Source organism: Falco rusticolus, chromosome 7 (genome assembly GCF_015220075.1).
Source record: "Falco rusticolus isolate bFalRus1 chromosome 7, bFalRus1.pri, whole genome shotgun sequence".
In the NCBI taxonomy this organism is placed as follows: Eukaryota; Metazoa; Chordata; class Aves; order Falconiformes; family Falconidae; genus Falco; species Falco rusticolus.
In genome coordinates this window covers 20,582,773-20,605,416 of record NC_051193.1, presented here as the reverse complement: position 1 = coordinate 20,605,416, position 22,644 = coordinate 20,582,773, and the positions used below count along the sequence as shown (strand labels likewise).

At 38.7% G+C, this 22,644-nt stretch overlaps 1 protein-coding gene across 10 annotated transcripts in view; it reads left to right on the top strand.

Annotated features, from left to right (window-relative positions):
• Positions 1–22,644, top strand: part of TRPM1 (transient receptor potential cation channel subfamily M member 1) — a 109,417-nt gene that overhangs the window by 73,900 nt on the left and 12,873 nt on the right. For 4 of the 10 annotated variants that reach the window (XM_037395342.1, XM_037395341.1, XM_037395335.1 and 1 more), the window contains 15 exons: positions 2,019–2,091; positions 3,033–3,133; positions 5,908–6,081; positions 7,102–7,236; positions 8,217–8,267; positions 9,093–9,128; positions 9,800–9,940; positions 11,177–11,206; positions 13,666–13,955; positions 14,503–14,731; positions 16,228–16,350; positions 16,694–16,825; positions 18,719–18,847; positions 20,141–20,392; positions 21,001–21,193. In XM_037395342.1, coding sequence (XP_037251239.1) covers positions 2,019–2,091; positions 3,033–3,133; positions 5,908–6,081; positions 7,102–7,236; positions 8,217–8,267; positions 9,093–9,128; positions 9,800–9,940; positions 11,177–11,206; positions 13,666–13,955; positions 14,503–14,731; positions 16,228–16,350; positions 16,694–16,825; positions 18,719–18,847; positions 20,141–20,392; positions 21,001–21,193 — 2,089 coding nt within the window. The remainder of the gene's footprint in view (positions 1–2,018; positions 2,092–3,032; positions 3,134–5,907; positions 6,082–7,101; positions 7,237–8,216; positions 8,268–9,092; positions 9,129–9,799; positions 9,941–11,176; positions 11,207–13,665; positions 13,956–14,502; positions 14,732–16,227; positions 16,351–16,693; positions 16,826–18,718; positions 18,848–20,140; positions 20,393–21,000; positions 21,194–22,644) is intronic. The other 6 variants (XM_037395338.1, XM_037395334.1, XM_037395343.1 and 3 more) reach the window with 3 other exon arrangements.

The following is a 22,644-nucleotide window of genomic DNA, read 5'->3' as shown; positions in this document are numbered from 1 at the left end:
TCTGTTGTATATTCTCTGCCATAGACATGCCCATAGGAGCCTAGCCTCTCCCAGGTAAAAGCTCCTACCAAATATTCGGTGAAGTTAGGGGACTTTGACTGAGTCAAGGAACAGGTCAAAAAACGTGATCAGTGGTTCTCAGGATTAATCTACAAAGCCATTCTTACTGCCTTTCAGGACCTGGATTGGGATGGGAATCTGTGTCAAGAAATTGCCAGATTGTTTGCAGGTCTTCTATCAGTTTCATGTTCTCTACACTCTGCAAAAAACTGGCCTTTTCCAGAGATTATGCTGTGAATTGGCTCATGCCTCTGATTTTTCTCTATAATGTTGATCTCAGCTGCCAAGGAAGTGCTTGTTTACATACCTATACATCGCAACATAACAACTGAATACTTACATACCAACAAGTAGTTTCTTGCCTCCTATATACCATCATAGAAGTCTCTTCTAATAATTGTTTCCCTTCTTCCTCCATTCTCTCCAATGCTTTTGTCTCCAAGGTTTATTACATTTGATGCTGAATTCCCTTTACTGTGGGAGGGATTTCTGCAAGAGGAAAAGGTCTATTTCAGTTTTATCTCTGTTCCTTCATTTTTGATCAGATTTTGATACTACCTAATTCTTAGGTTCATAAAAGCCAGATTATGCAGATCTGAATGATTTTTAGCAACATATATTTAAATACTTTTGCCAGAACTAAATTGTCTAAGGATTAATCAAACCGCAAATGCCACTTGGAACAGAATATGGCACATGCTGTGTTTTCAAGTAATGCAGCTCTGTACTGCAATCAAATCGACACCCATCCATGCTTTTTTTGTGTGCATTCAGAAATATTACTAGCATGCCCAGCTGATTATATAAAATCTTACATAAGGGCTCCAAATGTGAAGTCTTTAAGATTGTCTGGGTAATGTAAATGTACTGTTGATATATTTACATTTGTACATGCCAAGATTAGTTCCATACATGCACCTTCATGTACGTCAAGTTGGTAATAAGCCTGACTATGATAAGCCGGATCTAAGAGAGTCAGCCTTCCTAGAATTCACTGAGAACAGGGTGCCCACAGCTGCCTTAGTCAAACTGCTTCAAATTTAAAATGCACATCAGAGACAGCCTGATTTACTCAGCAAAATTCAGGCACTGACTGTGCAGCCTAAGCAGGCTTATGGTTTGCCTTCATTGATAATTTTGTCTTAATTAATATTTTTTCCTGTAGTTCTTCTCACTTCTAATATCATGTATCTTTGCGTCCACGCAAAACCTATTATAACTGCTGAGAAAATTGCAATTCCCAGTACCTAATCTGCTGTGAAGAGTTGCTTTTGGATAATGAAGAATTTGTTAATTTTTTGTCTGCATTCAGTATTAACTTCATTAACACAGAATATTAGGTTATTCTGCTTTTGAATTATTAATCTCTTAATATGTAGTTCAATGGCTAAACTTTTGTATGAATTACTGGTTTTAAAATCTGTGGATTGTAATGGACTCAACTTAGCAAATGTGACTAGAAATAATTGCTTTTAGTTGATTCTGCTTTTTTGGTTGTCGATATATAGCATGTCCTGCAACTAAACAGTATTTGAGTGTTGTCATCAATAAAATTAATGCTATGATAGTTATCCCGGGTGACTAGCATTTCCATTTCCAAGCTGGCATTTCCATTACTACTGGAAAATAATAGAATTGTCAGAAAACAATCGGTTTGGCATGGCAGTTTTGTCACCAATTTTCAAAATTCATGGGTTTGGTGAAGAATTTCATCGTTTGTCATGTTTATTGTTTCAATATTATTTCAATAAACAGGCCAAGTTTATTGAAATGATTCAATTAAATGCTCGTGTGAAAATTAAATTTCAAAGAAAAATCTAGTGGAACTGTACTTTTTGAAAAATCCCAATTCTTAGGAAATAATAAAGCTTCACCATTCTGCTTTTTTTCTATCTGTATGTTTAGTCTCTCTTTCAAGTGTTGTGATTTTGTGTGTTTGGTTTTATGCTATCATTTAGATTACTGTGTTCCGCATGGGGTCTGAAGGGCAACAGGACATTGAGATGTCTATCTTAACTGCTCTCCTTAAAGGTGGGTTTTGCAAGCAATTAGGAAGGACATACAACTTGATCCCAAGAAGACCACCCTGTGCACTGTCTGCAGTTCACTCTTGATGTTTAAGTCTTTGATTTACTTGCTCGGATTCTAACAAGAACCCAGAATATGCTTGGTTTAAGGTTCAGATTAGCTTGAAGCATAAAATCTAGATTGCAGATTTAGTGTGGCTTTCCTCACCTGAAAGCCTGAGACAGGAATGCTGCAACAGCAATACTACTACTGATATTTCAAGACATTTTGAAATGTGTTCTAGCATATGCTATTAAGTTAGGAAAAAAAAGGCTGAAGATTAAAAGACTATCTGGATTTTTCCAGATCTCAGATTGTGCTCCTTATGCCTTAGGGCAAAATCTAGGATCAGTTCCATGTTTATTTGGAGCTTGTTATGCTTGCTGAAACAACCGTTTTCTATCTGCAGGTATATATTAGTTGATACAGGCTCAATATGGGATCTCTAGTGTCCCCAAAGCTAAGAACTAAAGAGAGGAATTGCTATACTCGTATATACAGCATCAGCCAGAGGAGCTGAGGGGAGTCTTTTAGAACTTTAGATTCTAAAATTTATTAAATTTTAAATATTTTAGCTTTTAAAATTTAATAAATTAAATTTATTAAAGATTTAGAAATTTAGAACTTTAAATGTCTATCTTTAGCATCAGAATGTAAAGTCAGTGTGGGAGTGTTAAGGAAAAAAGGGAGAGAATCTGGTTAACCCTTTTGAAAATAAGATTATGGGCTTAAATGGAAGATGCTATAAATTGATTTAATGAATCCACGGCTTTGTGGTGGAATTATTCTAACAGTAGTATGACATGGAGTCAGGCTTGCTGCTTTCTAGTTCTTGGAGAAGTGAAGGTTTTTCAATCTTGTTTCATCATGCATGAAATACTAAACATCTGTGTGTTTCGCTTTAGGTACCAATGCATCTGCTCCAGACCAGCTCAGCTTGGCTTTGGCCTGGAACCGTGTAGACATCGCACGCAGCCAAATCTTTGTCTTTGGACACCACTGGCCAGTAAGGCAAAGTTTTCCTAATTTTACTGTTTATTAACGATTTAAAATAAGTGATGGGATAGTCACACCTTGGATTTTATTGGCAGGAGAAACAATATTGAATTCTGTTCTATGCCAAAGTGATGTAGGATATCTCATTAATTAAGAATGACCTCTTTGTTTTGAAATTTCCTTATACAGCCATTTGCAAATATTTAGCAATAATTTTAATTCTGTGAAAGAAGGAAAAACAATTCCATGACAAGCAGAAAAATAAATTTATTTAGATTCCCTGTGGGATGTGAAAGCAAAAAAACCCCCAAACATTTACTGAAGCAGTCTGTGGCCTTACATCCAGCTGGACAACAGCAGGCCTGATCACCCCTTCTGAGCTTGTGTGCTAGCATTGCCTAGGCTTCTATGTCGTTGACATGTGCTAGCAGTTGGCAGGGCTGCCAGCTACCTGGTAAAGTATGTGGCAAGGAAATTCACAGACCTGCTTAGGAGGAATTGTGTTGCTCACCTCATTAACAGCTGTGAAAATCTCTATTTGGATTAGTGGAGCACAATGCTAATGACCAGAAGAGACCATTGCAGAAAGCAGGCCTCTGGCAGGCAAAGCTGTGCCAAATGAACTAAGAAGCAGATTTTCAGTAAATCTTTAGGTCCTGAAATTGGATTTTCTTTCTCAAATTATTAAAGTTTGATGCTGCAGTAGTTGAAGTCAATGGTGAAACACTGCAGTGCCTTTATTCATCTGTGTAGCTAAAATCCTCTATTTAAGCCACTTTCATGTCTGGCTGGATTGATGCTTTTTGCTTTGCTGTGTGAACCATCTGTTCATTGTTGAATTCATCTGTTGAATTGCTATGAAGCATCATGAGAAGATCAGCCTAAAAGAGGCAGTAAGAATGAAGGGCAAGAATTTGTATATTTTTTTAATTAGTTATCTTTCCTGAAACTATGCAATAAAATGACGCTCACAGGAACATTATTCATGTGCACGCTATACATAATGGTGAGATTTATTTCATTTGGAAGCCTGTATAATTAAATTTCAACAAATGTTGCTGCATATGCTGTTTTATTCCTTCACTTACAGTAATGTGGTATTTCCGATATTCAAGGTTCATTAAAATGCTTATACAGAGAGGATTTAATCATCCTAAAGATGATGAAATATTGTGCTGAGTTGACCTTGGCTAGATGCCATTTGCCCACCAAGCCACTCTGTTAAGCCCCCCTCCTTTGCAGAACAGGGCAGGGAGAAAATAAGATTAAAAAAACTTGTGGGTCAAGATAAAGGTAGTTTAATGAAGCAACAGCAAAAGTCACACACGTGGAAGAAAAGGAAGACAGAAGTTGTTATTCTGCACTTCCCATCAGCAGACAATGTTCGGCCACTGCCCAGGAAGCAGGGCTTCAGTGCGTGTAGCAGTTGCTCTGGAAGACAAATGTAAATAATGAATGTCCCCCCTTCCTCCACCTTTCTCTTAGCTTTCATATCTAAGCAGACATCATATTATGGAATATCCCATTGGTCAGTGTGGGTCAGCTGTCCTGGCTGTGTCCCCTCCCAAGACCTTGCCCACCCCCACCCTACTGGTGAGAGGAGGGGGATGGTTGGAGAGACAGCCTTGCTGCTCAGCAGGAGCCAAAGCACTGGTGTGTTGTCACCACCTTTCCAGCCACCAGTACACAGCACAGCACTATGAGGGCTGCTGTGGGGTGCAGCCTGCCACAGTACAAGTATTATTACTATAAAATATTTATTTGGATGGAGTGTTCCAATCTCCATATTATTGTGGTTAGATTCAGAGGTACCACCTGGCAACTGAAGCCACTTACTGCTTTGGCCTGTTTCATACTCTGCACTGGTTTGTAGACACAGTATCAGCCGATCGTGATCCACTGCCACCTCAAATTCATGAAGGTTGCTTTCAGACTAGCCTGTGCTGCAAGTTTGCAGTTGCAGTTTTGTCCAGGCTTACGAACTGAGGAATGGATTCATGGCTGCTAGGCAGAGAAGATTTATGAGGGTTTTTAAGATGGAACAAAACCACAGAAAGCAAGCTTTGTTAAAGGCTCGGTTCGGTAGATCTCTGTGCAAAGCATGGATAGTTGTAATCCAGTTCAGATGTTCGTGGAGTTATACAACCTAAGCATGAGCTGGAGCAAGTTAAGCCTCCAAATCAGAGACAAGTGGTGTCAAGTTATTTGCACATGTGCCTGCCTGTCTTGGGTAAATAGGTTGGAAAGAGGAAGGACATTGCAAAGGGTAAATGTGTCTGAAGAAGTATAAACAGAAATATTGTCTGCAGAATGTAAATGGACCAGTTAGTGGCTCTCTTTCCTTTCTTTCTGCCTCCGCTGTATGGATGTTGTTTGGCATCATGCAACATTCTTGTTAAGCTTTTTCTGTCCAGCTCCTTATCCTGCTTGTTGCAGTTTATTTTGACAACTATTGCTCTCACTAAGAGCAAAGAAACTGAAGTGTCACAAAATTTCTCAAGCTGCTCACACCAATTTTTAATTTTGAGAGAAATCCTCCACAGTCTACCTACTTCACCACTTTGACTTTCATTACTATTGACTACGTTGGACGTAAAAGCTTTAAAAAAAAGTGTAAAGATGTGGCTATGCAAAAAATCCTTATACTTAAGGGAATTATCATTTTTAGTTGACTGCATGTGGGAAGTGGTGAAGGGGAGCAAGTTCAATAGGAGTAGATTCAATGAAATAGTCACTGTATGATCAGTTAGATTTCTAATACTTCTAATGCATTATTAAATACAGCCTTTAGGAAGCCTTACAGCTCCTGATGGTACAGCTCCTGAGAAGGAAAAGAAATCTCCAGCAGCTCAGACTAAGGCAGCCAGAGGGAAAGGAAAGGGGAAGAAAAAAGGAGGAAAAGGAAAAGAAGAGCCAGAAGAAGAAACAGACCCAAGAAAGCTTGAACTCCTGAACTGGGTGAGATGACAGTATTTGTATTAAAACTGTTGAATAATTATTATCTTTTTCATCCTGAGGGAAAGAGAGAAGGGAAATACACATTTTCATTTTACAGAATGCTCATTTGCACATACCCATACAGTCAGCAGCAGTTTCTGCAGGGATGCTGTTCAGTTTTTTATCGAGGAATCACTCTCTTATCCCATGTGCACCACATGCAGCCATACCACACCAGTACAAGTCAGTGCTTGCCTGCTGCATCTTCTCCCCTGCACTGGTCAGAAGGAAATAAGAACACCAGTGAACATCTTCATCCTTATTTATCCAGTGAAGACAATTTAAACATCTTTATTTCTAAGCGTGTAATTTTCCAGTTGCAGTAAATGAGATTGTTCTGTTGTCTGGATTAAAGTTCATGTGTCAAGGCGATTGCTGCTCAAGGGCTTTTCCCCTCTCCTACTGGGTTCTAACCCCTTAACCCATATTAAGAGATCCATTAGGCTTCCTGGCCAATGTTTTTCAAAGGCAAAGCTAAGTTGGTGAAGGAAGAGGAAGTGCTTCTTCCCAAATGATTTGAGTCTTTTGACATTTTATGTTGCCTTTTCTGTGTGAGGCAGCAGTTGAGTGGATGATACATATATGGAAGTATCAGGGTAAATTATGTCAACTTCTTAAATGTATGAAGTGCATTTTTCTTAAATTTTAACTTGTTCCTATCATGTTGACCAAGTAAATCTCTTTTTCACATAACGTGTCAAATGTGATGTGCCTGTTAAAAATACTAAACAAAATGATTGAAAGCTACAATTGTATTGCTAAAGGTTTATTTTACTGCTCTCCTCTCACCCAAGACCTCATCAGAAAACTCTGCCATCTGTATTGACTTGCACATGGGTAAAATGTCATTTTCTAAATACCTCTTCACTTACAGATTATTCAGCATATTTGGGAACTTGGGAATATCCTAAGCAATGAAAATGTTTATGGTTGTGGTCTTCTGTGCTCATGTAGTCCCACATTCTCTGTTCTGTAATTCAGGTGAATTCCCTGGAGCAAGCTATGCTGGATGCGCTGGTTCTGGATCGAGTGGACTTTGTGAAACTGCTTATTGAGAATGGAGTGAACATGCAGCACTTCCTCACTATTCCTCGACTGGAAGAACTTTATAATACTGTGAGTGAACAGAAATAATAAAACGTCCTGTGATTCTTTGCTACTGTATTCAACAAGGCCGTCCTTTTACTTCTTCTCCTTCTGAGATACGCTTGTTTTTCCAAAAAGCTCTGAGCCCTGACAATACACAGGTGTTGGATAGCAGTAAAGGGAGCCATTGCTACTGCATATAGTGTCCTGTTGCTTCCCTGCATATACACATTCCTAATGAATAAGCCTATAGCAGCTTTCAGAAGCTATTGCAGTTTACTATGTAAATATAGTGATGTATTTAAAATGCACATTCAGAACACTTAAAGAACTTAAAGAAATAAAGTAGATAATGAAAATTTAATACCAGCAAGTAGTGGTCATTTACTTTTAATCTCAATTAGTTTTCATGTATGCGTACTTTAATATTATTTTTAAAAGCCTGTACATTTGTCAAAGTACTTACACAGCAACTTTTATTCTTAGCACATTGCAGAAGTCGGTATCATTTTTCCTTGTTGCCCAGCAAAGCAAAATGCTTTACCCAAACCCACAGGATGTTGTGCTTTTTTTTTTCTTTTTTTTTTTTTTTTCAAATTCTCCCAACCCAGCCCAACCTGCAGCAAATTCATCAGGAACTTAACTATTTCGAGACTTTTTCTTCCCATCACTTGTGGCAGGTATTCTAGGGCAGCATTCATACAACACAGAGCCTCAGTCTAGGCTTCTGGTCCCTTTATGGCTCCTGCAGCAAGTGCAAATTCAGACAATACCACAAACAGCTGTGACTTGAATCACCACATAAAGGACTATATGAAAGAGATTACACAGCTCTTGATAGAAGGGTGTTTATCGTTGTAGCCAAGGTTGTCCTTCTCACCGCTGAAGGGTGTCATGGCACATGGTTGCCTGAAGTTCTGCTTACAGTGCCAAATCATTAATTACATTTGTATTTGCAAAAAATCTGAAGAATTTAAGCTCTAATGGACCTTGAATTATTTTTGTTTCAGAGATTGGGTCCACCAAATACGCTGCATTTGCTAGTCAGAGATGTGAAAAAGGTAAGCTTGACTAACAGCAGCATTATGTTAGCGCGGTTACATTAGCTAGGTGAGTCAACAGTACAAGCAAGCATAGCACGGGGGAAAGCAGACATGTGAAATGGTAGTTGTTAAGAAAAGGAAAGTTAAATTACTTCTTGTGACAAACAGTGATGTCAGTCTAAATTGGGTATGGCTATACTGCACTGCTAGCAATTTAAAACCTAAGGAGAGGAAAGTTAGGTGCCTAGTAGTATAATATATAGTTTGAGATTGAGGTTGATACTTCCTTCTCTACAAGAAGCTCCCAGTGCAGCATTGCAAAGGAGGAAGGAAAGGCCTGCTAGGTTAACAGGAAAGCCTGCACACAAGCACAGAATTTGTTCTCCTTTGTTTGTTCCCTTGTGTGTTTTTTAGTTACTGTTGTCTCATCAATCCTACTTTTACCTGAGAGAACATCTGTTCTGTTTCTCATTGCTAGAAGTCCTAAATTTCTTATTAATTTGTTTCCATTACATGTAAATGTGTTCATTATAAATGAATAGGGTCACTGTAAGATTTGTTGTTGTATTTGCTCTTGGAGGTTTTGGAGCTTTTATTCAGTGAAATTCAGCTACATGAAATAACCTGTATTCCTTTTTGCAAGGAAAACTCCCATTTATTCCCGGAAGTTTGGATGTGGGAATTACACAGTACTGGGTTAATGTATAATTCATATTCATCTGCTTCATAGTTTAACCCTTTTTTTCATTCAGTGTTTGTCTTTTTGAGTGTTACTAATGCTCTTCTGCATTCTGCTTTCTGTCTGTCTCCTTCTCATTGCATTTTCATGGCTCACCCATTCAGCGACAGTCTCGGGGATTCAGTTGGGTTAACATGGAGGTGATGTGTCTGCTTAGGATATAGTTGTTTCCGTGGTGCTGTAGAATCAGTTACTGTTGTAAGATGTAGCTTGAACAGTGAAGCACGGTGTTCAGTTCATGGTTCTAGCAGAGTCAATACCACTATCCAGCTTTTAAGTGTAACAGTGGAAATTATAGTCTCCCTTTTTCTTTGAGTCTGGGCTGCACATTAATCTAAATCATGTTCTGCATTGTAGTCTTAACTCTGTAGATAATATTATGATGAAATATAAGTTTCCATAAAATATAAAGTATGCCTGATATTCACCATTAAATTAAGTCATGCTTTTATACTGGGTTAATGATATCAGTGTAATGGTATTTAATTTCATCAATATAACCCTTGCAAACAACTCAGGCTTGTATGGACACTGGCATGCTGAACAAGTAAATTAAATGAAAATTTCTCCTCTATATACTATAACTACTGCCAACAACAAAACAAAAAACATCTGGCCCAAAAAAATTTTCATTCTATGAATCATTTATCATTAATTTCATACAAATATTCAGAGACTGAAACCAGTGGCTTTAAATAATACCTGTGCGCAAATTTAAACATGACATGATATGTCTAGCCAGGCAATTTAATGAATGTTATATTTTCTTATCCTAAGTCCTTATTTTGTTTTTTATATTATTTTTTGGTAGGGAAATCTTCCACCAGATTATCATATCAGCCTAATAGATATTGGTCTTGTACTTGAATATCTCATGGGTGGAGCTTATCGCTGCAACTATACTCGAAAAAGTTTTCGGACTCTTTATAATAATTTGTTTGGACCAAAAAGGGTAAGAATGAGTTCATTCTGGGTGTGGCTATTGTGCTGATGGTAAAAAATAAGTAATGCTGTGTTCCTTTAACTTTGTGAAATACTACATGTTAAATTCCAAAGAAATGCTGCAAGACCAAATTTGAAACTCTGGTAGTGAAGTGACATAAGGAACCTGTAAAACACCTATGTTAAAGTATGGGAAGGCCCCAAAGTGGGTAAATACACTGTTCTAGAGGCGGATTTCCTCCTATTTCAGTAGTTCACAATCCAACATTTCTAACTGTGGTGTTTGTATATTTACTTACCCCTACTTGAGGCTGTAGCTTTTTTAAAACTGTAAACTGTATTGGTCAAGCCTGGCCTGTTGGTCAAGCCATTGTAACCAGCAGCAGCCTTAAGCTGGGTAAGGCAGAGAATTTAGTCTGAATGAAGAAGTCTGAATGAAAATGCTACAGTAAGTCCTGTAAAGAACTGCTCTGGCCAAAAATCTTACCCTATGGAAGCCACTGCAATCTCAGTAAAGCATTTCATAGTCACGTACCAATCCTGAGAATATCAAGCATGGCCCTTGCTTTGTTAAAAAGTCTGTTCTAAACAAACGGAATAGTTGTATTCATTAGCTTATTTATTTGTTTGGTTCAGCTTTGAAGGTCAAGTGAAGGTTCCTTGCCTAATTACAAAAAGCCTCATGCTAGAAAACACAGTAGGATTGTAGCCCCACAGATGGTCACTCAAAGCCCAGGTACTCTGCAGCTGACATAGTGCATGTGTAGTGATGGAACAAGCAAATGAAACTTTTAGATAAAATATAAACCAGAAATTTCACAATAGAACAGAGGGATTTTTTTAATGGGAAATTGTGAGAGAAAAAAAATTATTTTTTTTTTTACTGTTTCCTGTGGGTGTCTGTATGGGTATCTTAAAAGCACTTTTTTTTCACCAAGCTTTTGCGACCATGTGGTGATTTTAACTCTCTAAGCAGTTTATTATTGAATGATTCATTTAACTCTTCCATCTGAATCAAAACCTTGAGTGCAGGATGGAAAATATTTCCTAACCCATTGCCTTCCTGAAAATACAATTAAGAGGGAGATTGATTAATTGTATCATTTTTGGTACAGTTATTTAGAATAGAATGTTTAGTAATAAATACTGTACATTTGTGATCGAAAATGTGTTTTTCCTTGAATTGTTTGATCTTTGAATTTTCCTTCCCATCTAACTGATTTTCTTTTCTATTTTTAATATTCAGCCAAAAGCTCTTAAACTACTAGGAATGGAGGTAAGTTGGGTTTATTGTAAAATACTGTTTTTATCAGAGCATATCTTGGTACAGTTCTGCCCTTGCTCTTAGCTTTTTAACTATTACTGTGGCTTAAAGTAAATTTCAACTAGACAGGATTTTCCATTTTGCAAACAGCTTATGAAATACTTCTGACATTTTTTCTTGGGTAGGGTCTCGAGAACTACTTAAAGCCTTGCTCAGTAATCTTCAGGCTGTTTTTAGCAGTATTATGTAATAACACATTCCATGTTGGAACATATTGTAGGTTTAAGCATTCAGAAGCGAATATCGATGATATTGAAAAGAGAATGTGATCCAGCAGTGCTACTTAGGTCAGATCCCCTTTAACCCTGAAGTAACAAATTATGTGCAAATGAGATTTTATCATAGACAAAACATTTAACTGGGGTGAAAAAACAAGGTGCTCTGACATGTTAGATGCTGTCCTCCACTATAAAACAGCCTTGCTACCATGATGGCACCATGCTTTGTAAATGACGAAGCTGATCCAGAATTTTGGGTCTAACCCCTGCTTCAATTACTTGTGTGTCTGCAGAAATTTTGAATTGATCAGAATCAAGTCTGGGATGATGCCTAAAAACTCACACTGTTTTGGAGGTGGTTGCTTTTGTTTCTGAAAAAAAAGTATTAATATAGACCAGGAAAGCATTTACACAAAGAGGCTAGGTATATTTCTCCGTGTAGTATGCTTTTATTAATGCTGCGATAGCATTCGGACACAGTATATGTACATGTCGCTTGTGTCACATTTCATGTGAACTATACCCACGCACAAGAGCCTCTCCTTCCCCAAGCAGATAAGCGGCTTTCTGCTCTATAGAGAAAGTCCAGGTTATGTTTAATCTCTCTGATCAGCTTCCTATTTTCTAATGGCTTGAGGCCAAAAGCTCAGCCCCTCAGAGATGAAACCCTTTTTTAATTAGCGTTGATCACGCATAGGTTGCTTGGTGCTTCTCCAAAAGCACATTTTGATTTTCTTGTTTCTTTCAGTGATAAATGTTTTAAGTGGTACAAACTGAAGTGTTCTCTACACTTCACTGTGGGTACACCCACTTCCTTCTTCCAAGAGAAAAAGTGAAATGAAAAATTGACAGTTCTTTTGCTGAAGTGGCCAGTAAATTGATGCAACTCCAAGTGTTTAGCATTTTTTTTTTTATTTCCAGTGTCAGCAGCTCCAAAACAGGAAGTTTAGACTCTTTAGAACTTTGTCTTTCTTACCCAGGGTTTGGTTTTGATTTGATTTTCCTAGTGTGGGGAGGACCTAATTTTTGGTCCTCCATTTGAGATTTTATATCCTGTGCTTTGGATATCCTCAACACTTTCCTTCATGTGCATACAATTAATGACCCCTGAATTTTCCATGAGAGACAGAGTTCTTAAAACTGCTGGAAGAGAAAAGCATACTTAATTGTTGAGCTGAAGAGCCATCTTTGGAAAGCTGGGGTGTGAGACTGACTCTGAATTTGGATTTAAGCTCATACTTTGTCAAAAAATAGTGCATTATGCTGAGCTTGCTTGAACAAGAACGGATTTTGTAGAATGGTAATTGCTTTTACTTGCGATCCACTTCTGAGATTGGAATCAAGGTCTGCAATGATGATGAGTTCTGTCTACACCTATATATGCAATGTTCTTCCTACATTATTTAAACCCTAATTTTCCCAATCATGGCTTTTCTCCCTTCAGGATCCTGCTTCATTGTCAGTACTTCCCTTCAGTTACTTCCATGCTGGTTCCTGTAGTAATGGCCTGTCCTCCCTATCCCTTTAAGAAATGGGATACTTTTACCTTCCATTTGCACTGCACACATAAGAAGACATTGCTTATTCAAAGGTGAAGACTCCCTTTAGTATCTTGCTGTTCTTGAGGATGCTGTCTACCTGTCTTTTCCATTTGCATGTTACCACTCTCTCCAATTGCATGTCAAGTCTGAAAACTGGTTTGATACCTGTAAGATACGCAGCACTGTTCTTCAGGAATAGATGCATTCATACCAAATTAGAAATCATAGTGGAACCTGTTCATAGTGAATTCAGGTTTGTTAAAGCTCATTGACACTGCAGAGGAATTCATTAAATACTAATTAATTGCAAATCAACCTGTGCAATTATACATGCAGTAGAGATCTACTTACAGTATGGTATCAAGTGATGTTTTCAGTACAGTAGGGTTCTACTGTACTTATCCAAGATGGGTGACCTGTAATTAAGCATGCAAGAAACGGTTCTCTGAATAAACCATTAAGCTGTCAGTGCATGCTCTGTTACATGTTCTTCATAGTTTTATTGCTATTGGCATTCACTGTAGCAAACAGCAAAAGCAAGTGAGAACTTTAACTATTAGCGTGTCCTCTCAATACTTGTTCTGTGCATGGTGCAATTGTCAAGTAAGCTGTTAAAAACTGATGGGAACATTTTTTCTTCCTTTCTTCCCAGGATGATGAGCCTCCCACCAAAGGGAAGAAGAAGAAAAAGAAAAAGGAGGAAGAGATTGATATTGACGTGGATGACCCAGAAGTCAGCCGCTTTCAATATCCCTTTCATGAACTGATGGTATGGGCTGTGCTGATGAAACGGCAAAAGATGGCACTCTTCCTTTGGCAGCGAGGGGAGGAAACCATGGCCAAGGCACTTGTGGCCTGTAAACTGTACAAGTCTATGGCCCATGAGTCTTCTGAGAGCGAGCTCGTGGATGACATCTCTCAGGATCTGGACAACAACTCAAAGTTAGTAGATGCAGAGCAGACTTCGTGTCTACTTGATATAGGGGTGGTTTGACCTGCTGAGAAGCTTTACTTGTAGTGAAGTACAATTTACCTCTAGAACGTAGGTTCACAGGACACCATTTGGAGCTGATTTATCAACAGTAAACAAGCCAAAATGTGATCTCAGAATCTAAAGGAAACACTAGCAACAAGACTTGCATTTTTTCTGACAAAACACATTCTTCCTTTAGCTTGTCTCTCTGCAAAACTAGCTAGTTTTATTTCACAAAGTTATTTTCAGGATATACTCACATAAATTAAGGGGTATCTGATTATATATCTAACCTGACCCTAAGATGTTATTGGTCTAAGCTTATTCTCTCTGGTCAATAAAAACTTTGGTAGACTGTCCCAAATCAAGCTTGAGACTCAGTTCTTATATGTGTGTGGGAAAACATGTGAAGGGAATTAAAACACAAAATTTCCTGTGAAGGGAATTAAAACCCCAAATACAAGCAAAAACTGATACCTAAAATAAACCTCACTGGACTTACCTTGCATTTTCCAGAGATTTTGGCCAGCTGGCTGTTGAACTCTTAGATCAGTCCTATAAGCATGACGAGCAGATTGCCATGAAACTACTGACCTACGAACTAAAAAACTGGAGCAATTCCACCTGCCTGAAATTGGCTGTGGCAGCTAAACACAGGGACTTCATTGCTCATACATGCAGCCAGATGCTCTTAACAGATATGTGGATGGGGCGACTACGCATGCGGAAAAACCCAGGCCTTAAGGTATTTCTGTTGTGCAGTTGTTAAATATATGGTTTGTTGCACATAACATTCTACATAGCGTATGTATAGAACAAATTGACTTACTAATCATAGATGTTTTAAGAACATACCTGTTTTAAAGCTGATTTTTTTTCGGACTCCAAATTCAGGATATCTAAGGAACATTACCCCATGACAAAGGAAAATATAAATCCATAAAAGGCTTTTCATGACTGGAATCTGAGAGCAAAGTTGTGGCTTTCAATGAGTGATGAGATCTGTTCATTGAAAACATACCTTTGCTTAAAAATCAGTTGCATACAAGCAAGATAATCTCCATTAGGAGTTCACGCAATAGGATTACAGAACATGAACCAGACGTGGACACATGGTTTTTACATTGCTTAATATGGTGCTGGAAGAGACAGAGTCGAGACTCAGTGCTGAAAAGAATGAAACCTGTGCAATGGCATTGTGTGAAACCATGTGATTTTTATTTCCCTCTTCTGTGATTTGATGATATGGTCTTTCTTACTGATTTTTATATTTCCTGATTGGTGAATTTGCCAAAAAAGTACTAATGTGAGGCTGATCCAAAGGGGAAATATAAGTGAGCCAATGTTAGGGAAGCAGAGTAGTGTTTGCTTTTGTGTGTTTTCATATGAATATAATCTTTTCTATGTTATATTATGCAGTAGCCCATTATGGAGGCCCATCATGATGGTGCCGCCTTCAGTCTCACCTCCCTGTTTCCTTAAATCCCCCCTTACTGACAAAGTGCATGCCTATCTTCCCAGATCATACTCCCAAGCTTGCTGACATACACATTGCACTCTCTCTGTCATTATCAATTTACTTCCACTTTCTCATGTCTCCCTCTTAAACCTGTTTAAAATCTTCAGGCAAGTGTCCTGCCTTTCAAATTGCATCATGGTATGTCCTAAATCTGTTTATGGATTTCCTTTCTTTTCTCCAAAGGAGTCATCAGTCTGCTATCGTTCTAGTTTCATTACCTGCATTCTTTTCTTTGCTCCTTTTCTGTACTTTGGCAACTCAGGCTTGTGTGTCTGTATCTCAGCAATATCATATAGCAGAACTCTCCTAGTGCTGTCTGCAAAACTTCTCTTACCTTTCACAAGTTTTTTGACTATTAGAACTGATTAATAGTAGGTGACCAAAGTAAGTATAAACTCCAGAAACAAACCTGAAGCCCTCTTCCAACCACCATTGTGTCCATTCCATGGAATTTCTCTGCACAGCTCTAATTCTGTAGCACAATTTCTTAATTGCAGTGTATTTGTGGAGATGGGAAGCCTTCCATGGTGCCATCTTTCCATATAAGACCTTATTGCCAATGCTTCATAAGTACTACCTGCTCATTTTTGTAGGTCTTAGGATAGCAGAGTACCTTGAATACTATACAAAAGAAAATATTGTTTATGGGGTTCGCCTTGTTATGAAGTCTATCAATGTAAACAAATATTGCCATCTCAGCTGAATTCTTTCTTATTGTACAGGTTATAACAGGGATTCTCTTCCCTCCCACCATCCTTTTCCTAGAGTTTCGGAGTTACGATGATTATTCTTACCAGACATCAAGAGAAAATGAGGAAAGCAAAGAAAAGGAGGAGGAAAATGCGGTCAGTAATGGAGATTATAATGAAGTTCTAGTATCTCAAGAGTGCTAAGTTTTCTAACCTCTCTGATTACGCTATAGGTCACTCAGGTTAAAATCTCAGCTGCCTCTGTGGGAGAAAAAACAGTGAAGAGTTTTGGGAATGTATAGGCTGGATTCTCGGGGCATGTAAATTATCTATGTAGTTGCACAGATTTATGGAATTTGTGGCTTTTTATTTTTTAAAAAGAGCTCTGTTGCTCAGAAGAGGTATCGTGTAGTTGACAGTTGGGTGGGGCTGTAGTTGAGGAAAAGCTACTGTTTTAACTGTTGAATATTGATGAAAACTGACAACTTTGGTCTTCCAGGATGCAAATGCGGATACAGGTTCCCGAAAAGGAGATGAAGAGAATGGAAAAAAAAAACAAAAGAGCCTTCCAATCGGAACAAAGATCTATGAATTCTATAATGCACCTATTGTCAAATTTTGGTTCTACACAGTAAGTCATGATGACTAAACTGATAGTGGTCATTTTTCTCACACCTGTGAAACTTAAATGATTCCAATGTAAAAATAATAATCAAGTAATAAATGAATACATAGTACTGGTTTTCGTGGAATCTGATGAATAAATCGCTCCCTTTATTCAGAGAAAAATGCTTAAGACGATGGAACAAAATTAATAACTGAAGCTTATGCTGTCAGCCTCTAAAACTCCTGCGTGCTTTAAAGGATGCCCTGTCTGGGTCATCATAGGTGCAGCTCAGTGTGAGCTCCACAATCCAGACGGGGCTGGATTCTCTTGTTTTCTAAAGGCTCTGACTCCTGTTCTGTGTTGAAATGTACTTTAGGACCCAAGAAGTAGTGCCATAGTATCAGTGCTTGCCACTGCTCCATTGAGAGTTAGGCTCGGTCAGATGAGTGTAACCTAGATGGAAGCACAGATGCCAGTCCGCTAAAGAATTCATAGGTACTTTTATTTAAATAATTAAAGCCAATCTCAACTATATTTATTTTTTACAAGCATCTGATTTTCTCTTTAGTGCATCAAGAATTGTCTGGTGCTAAACTGTTTTAATAAAGCAGAAAAAGTATTCATGCTACGGCCCACAAATTTTGTGTGTGCCCTGTAAAAAGGATACTGGTTTCTTTTTTATTCAAAGTTAGGACTTCCAGTACCTAGTATGTCGTATTACGTAGGTTTTTAGTTGTAGCACATCATAATCACAAAACACTATCCTGATCCCTTTCTGCTGCCTGTATTAATAATTCAAAAGCAAAATTCCTATTCACTTTCAAAAAAAGTATCCAACATGGTTTCACAGTGTCGAGAATTTACATTTTTTTGTAGATTAGAAAGCCCCGGGCACAAAGGATCTGATTTGGAGTGCTTTGAAATTGTTATTTTGCTTCTTTCAACAAATGAGAGAATTCAGCTGTCTGGGTCATGTGTTCCACAGCATCTGTCAGCCCTTCAGCTGCTGGAGGCCCGAGGTCTCGGCCCCTGGGCCTGGTAGCTGTAGGAAGGGCACTGCAGCAGGCTCGCTTCCTTCACAGAAGAAAGTCTTTTTTTCTTGTGCAAGTAAGCGTCTTCAGCAGCTGAATCTTTCATGCGCAGCTCCAGTCTATGTGTCTGTACACGTCGGTATGACTGTCACAATTTGGGCGGGCTTCACTTTCATGCGTTTTGCAGGCAAACCTACCGTTCATGTAGATGGGTTTAAGTAACAAGTGTAGGAAGAGGTGTTGTAGGGACTGATATATGAAGTATGTATGCCTCTGGCTTCACATAAAGAGTATATTCTGCCTAGATGGTCTCAACCCTATTACAGGGTGGAGAAAAGCAAATGGTCTGTGTTGCTCCTTATTTCCCCTACCCCTCCAGGCAGGTGCTGCTCATAGCCCCACCTCCCCTTTCTGCTTTAGACCTGTTTTGAGATGGTGGGTAAACATTTCACACTGAATATCTCATCTTTCAGAACACTCAGTTTTCTCCCTGGAAAATCTGTTGGTTGAATATTGCTTTGTTTCCCCCCTGCCCTTCCCCCCTGCCCCTCCCTGCCTCAAAGTCATTGAATCCATTTTGGTTTCTTTAACTCTGGACTTCCAAGGTCCTCAGAGTTTCTAGTTGGCTGGTTACCAAAGACTGCTCTGAGGCATGGAGACACCAGCATCACCGTTTTGACATTTACACCAGCGGTTATAGAAAACCAAGTGATAGCTCTTTTGACTTACACTAATAGTCCACAACTTCGTAATGGAAGTGAGTGTGGACTGATTTGTGTGTGTGTGTGTGAGTCATCTCCGTAAGTGAGTACTGCCTAACTGTGGAAGGATCCTGGGATCCGTCACCTAAATTCCATAAAAGATTTTTTTTTTTTTTTTTTGTCAGATATCATACCTTGGTTACTTGATGTTATTTAATTATATCATCTTGGTACGGATGGAACGGTGGCCATCAGTCCAGGAATGGATTGTCATCTCCTACATTGTGACGTTGGCTTTGGAGAAAATAAGAGAGGTAAAGTCTGATCATACCAACATCTCATAACCCTTAAAATGAAGCTCGCTCTTAGAGGTAATAAATGGAATGGACTTGTGCAGAGGGTTGAGAAGCCATACATGAGAAAGAAGATTCTCACAGGGCGAGAGTCCCAAAATGCCCATCACTGGAGATGATTTCATTTATAACCCATTTCTATACATTAAAACTTCTCTTATTGGGAAAAAGGTCAGGCAAAAGTGCCCTGAGGTCGGTAGTCAAAAGGAATGCTGTCATTCTCTTATGTGTGTTTCCAAGAAAGGGCAGGGCCATACCCCGTGAAGGAAGTCTCAGCAGATACTGGCTTCTTATTACTGCTGCAGTCCTTGATGAGAACTGCAGGCAGAGAAGTGTTTTGGGGAATTAGCCAGGAGTAGGATCTGGCTGATCTCATTACTTTTGTATGAGGAAGATAAAGCATAGAAACGTCTCCTGTATTCCCATGCTGTAGTGTGGTTTGCACTTAGCCTGTCCTCTGATTCATAATTCCTACATCTCATACGAACTGTATTTGGAGATAAATATGGATGCAAAGTCAGTAAGCCAGATCTCCTGGTTTGATTAAAACCTACAACAAAAAAAGGGCTTAATAAAGCCAAAACAGAAACAAAGATGAAAAGGAAGTCTAGAGGAGGGCCATGAAAATGATCAGAGGGCTGAAACAGCTCTGCTGTGCAGACAGGCTGAGAGAGTTGAGGTTGTTCAGCCTGGGGAAGAGAAAGTTCCGGGAAGACCTTGCTGCAGCCTTTCAATATGTAAAGGGGGCTTATAAGAAAGAGAGAGACCTTCTACGAAGGCCTCTAGTGACAGGACAAGGGGCAGCTGTTTTAAATAGAAAGAAGGTAGGTTTCAATTGGACATAAGGAAGACATTTTTTCTGATGAGGGTGGTAAGGCCCTGGCACAGGCTGCCCAGAGAAGCTGCGGATGCCACATCCCTGAAGTGCTCAGGGCCACGTTGGACGGGGCTTTGAGCAACCTGGCCTAGTGAAAGATGTCTTTGCCCATGGCAGGGCAGTTGGACTAGATAATATTTATAGGTCCCTTCCAACCCAAACCATTCCATGTTTCCATGAAAAACAAAGTTTGCCTGCTAGTAACTCAAAATAATGCTGCTTGAGGCAAATTTTTCTGGCAGTGAAGGGGTTCTCAGACACCTGTTGAATGTGACGAGACTGGTCTTTTTTCATAACTGTTACTTCAAAAATGTAACTTGGAGTTTTTCCTAATGATCTCTTTGTTGTTTTGTTTGATGGGTTTTTTTTTATTTCAGATTCTGATGTCAGAGCCTGGCAAGATGAGCCAAAAAGTGAAAGTTTGGCTCCAGGAATACTGGAATATTACTGACCTGGTGGCTATTTCAGTATTTATGATAGGAGCAATTCTTCGCCTACAGAACCAGCCTTACATGGGTTACGGAAGAGTGATTTACTGTGTAGATATCATTTTCTGGTACATCAGAGTACTAGATATCTTTGGTGTGAACAAATACCTGGGACCTTACGTCATGATGATTGGAAAGATGGTTAGTGCCTAAATTGCTGTAAATTATGTATTTCAGAACTTCATGGGAAACTCAGTTCAGTTCTGATTTTAGAAAGGGGTTTTCTGTCTGCGTAGGACACTGAATAAAGTCTGTGAAAAAGTTGCCATGTGAATTTTGCACACACACGCACGAGATGCAATACTCTTGCTAATAACTGCTTGATTGAGAGGGAATCTTTTTTCTTTCTTTTTTGCTGATACACCAGGGTCATCCACCAAACCCATCACTTGTGGACAGGAGATGATGCAGCAATATTTATATCATCTCTTTGCAACCAAAGAAGAGGTCTATGCTGAAAGCACAGCATAGTGCACTTGATGCAAAAGAGAATAGGGATAGCAAAGGCTTTAGCGCTTAAAATATTTTTAAATGTAAATCTAGTATTTAAATTACTGGTTTTACTGCATTTTTATGTGTGCTTAGTTCATGAGCTACAGTAGTAGTTAAAGGATAATACCAAAATTATCCAGGGGAATGTGTTTGTTTTCTTTACGCTTTCTTGTTTACTGCATGCTGGCAAACAGACATGCTGATGCTACCGTACTACCTGGTGATGATAAAAGCCTCTGTATGGTCTCTCTGTGCAGATGATTGACATGCTATATTTTGTGGTCATCATGCTGGTGGTTCTGATGAGTTTTGGAGTAGCCCGCCAAGCTATTCTGCACCCAGATGAAGAGCCTTCTTGGAGACTAGCTCGCAACATCTTCTATATGCCCTACTGGATGATCTATGGAGAGGTGTTCGCAGACCAGATAGACCGTAAGAGTAGAATTCATAGTAAGAGTCTGTTTCCTGTTTCTGAGGCAGATGATCAGATCCAAATTAATGATTGCTTTTAATTTGGAAATAGTGTTTTGTCTTTATGATTATATTGGTTTTGTTGTTTTCTTGTGACAGACTCCAGAGTCTAAACAATTTTCTGTTCCCCACCTGCATGTCCTCTCAGCCTAGATTCAAATTCAGTTAATACTGAAAGCAGTATAGTCTGGAATACTCTCCCGTCCGAGAGTATAACAGTATTAAGTGTTCTGTTTATTTGCAGGGATCAACAGAGATTGTTCTGAAATGTTCATTTGAACCAATGTTTTACTGTTCTAACAGAAGCAGAAAAAAAAAATACTACCTTGCACAAGAGATGAAAATACACATATCCTTTCATCTCTAACTCCCTGCATAGGCTATGAGCTAATACGTTTTTACTCTCATTGATACATCTGTCTACTTTCCAGAAAAGTTTCTATTTCATTAAATACTCATGTTCTTTTCTACACCTGTGGAGAAACAAAAAATGAAGACTCTGCTTGATTAGCTTTGGGTGTGGAAATAGCCTGTCTTATATAAAACTGCACAGTTTAAAAAAACAACTGTCAGTATTTTAGAAGAGATGGAAACTGACTTGTCGTTACTGCTAGTTTTGTGTTAACATTTGACATTTTTTCAGATAATCAAACATGCAGCTGGCCTCCCCTAGTGTGTATTACGTAGTTTACACTTTATCTGAAATAATATAAGCTGCTACTTCAGCATTGTGTATGTGTTATTTCAACCATCTGCATATACTGATAAGTAGTAAAGTGGAAGGCTGAAGAAATTGTGAGGTCTAAGTTCAAAAATGGTAAAGATCCATCATCATGAGAAACTTCTATACCAAATGTCATTAAAGTGTACTTTAATTGCTTAGAAAGGAATAAAATGTCACTAGTCAGTTTCTGACCAGTGTACACTGCTGAAAAGATCATATCATCTTCCTTTTCCTTATGAATGCTTGTCTCATTATTGTAACTTACGGTACAATAAATTACTCTTGACAAATAAAAGGTCAAGCCAGTCATTTATTGTCCGATATTGCAGTTCCAGTGCACCTGTGAGCCAGGATAAGCTCAGGATCTCTCAAGTGTGTTATTTCTCCCATGGGGAGGAGCAGACTGTAACCGGGTATCCCTTACATTTGTGGGTCATAATGTGCATTCAAATCCTACTTCACTTTGAACAAAGGATGTTTGCCAGTGTAGACAGTTTGATTTCTTTACAAATTTAAACTCACACCTTACCAACAATACTGATCTCTTCAGTCTAAGTGGTGTCCCAGACTTCTGTCATGCTTCAGTCATTTCTCAGTTATATACTCGGCATCCTTTGAATTAGACATCTTTCTTCAGGGTGAAAGATTTTGGAGGAAAAAAGTTCGGGCTTTCCAGTTACACAGGTGCAGTCCAGCTACTTGCTCC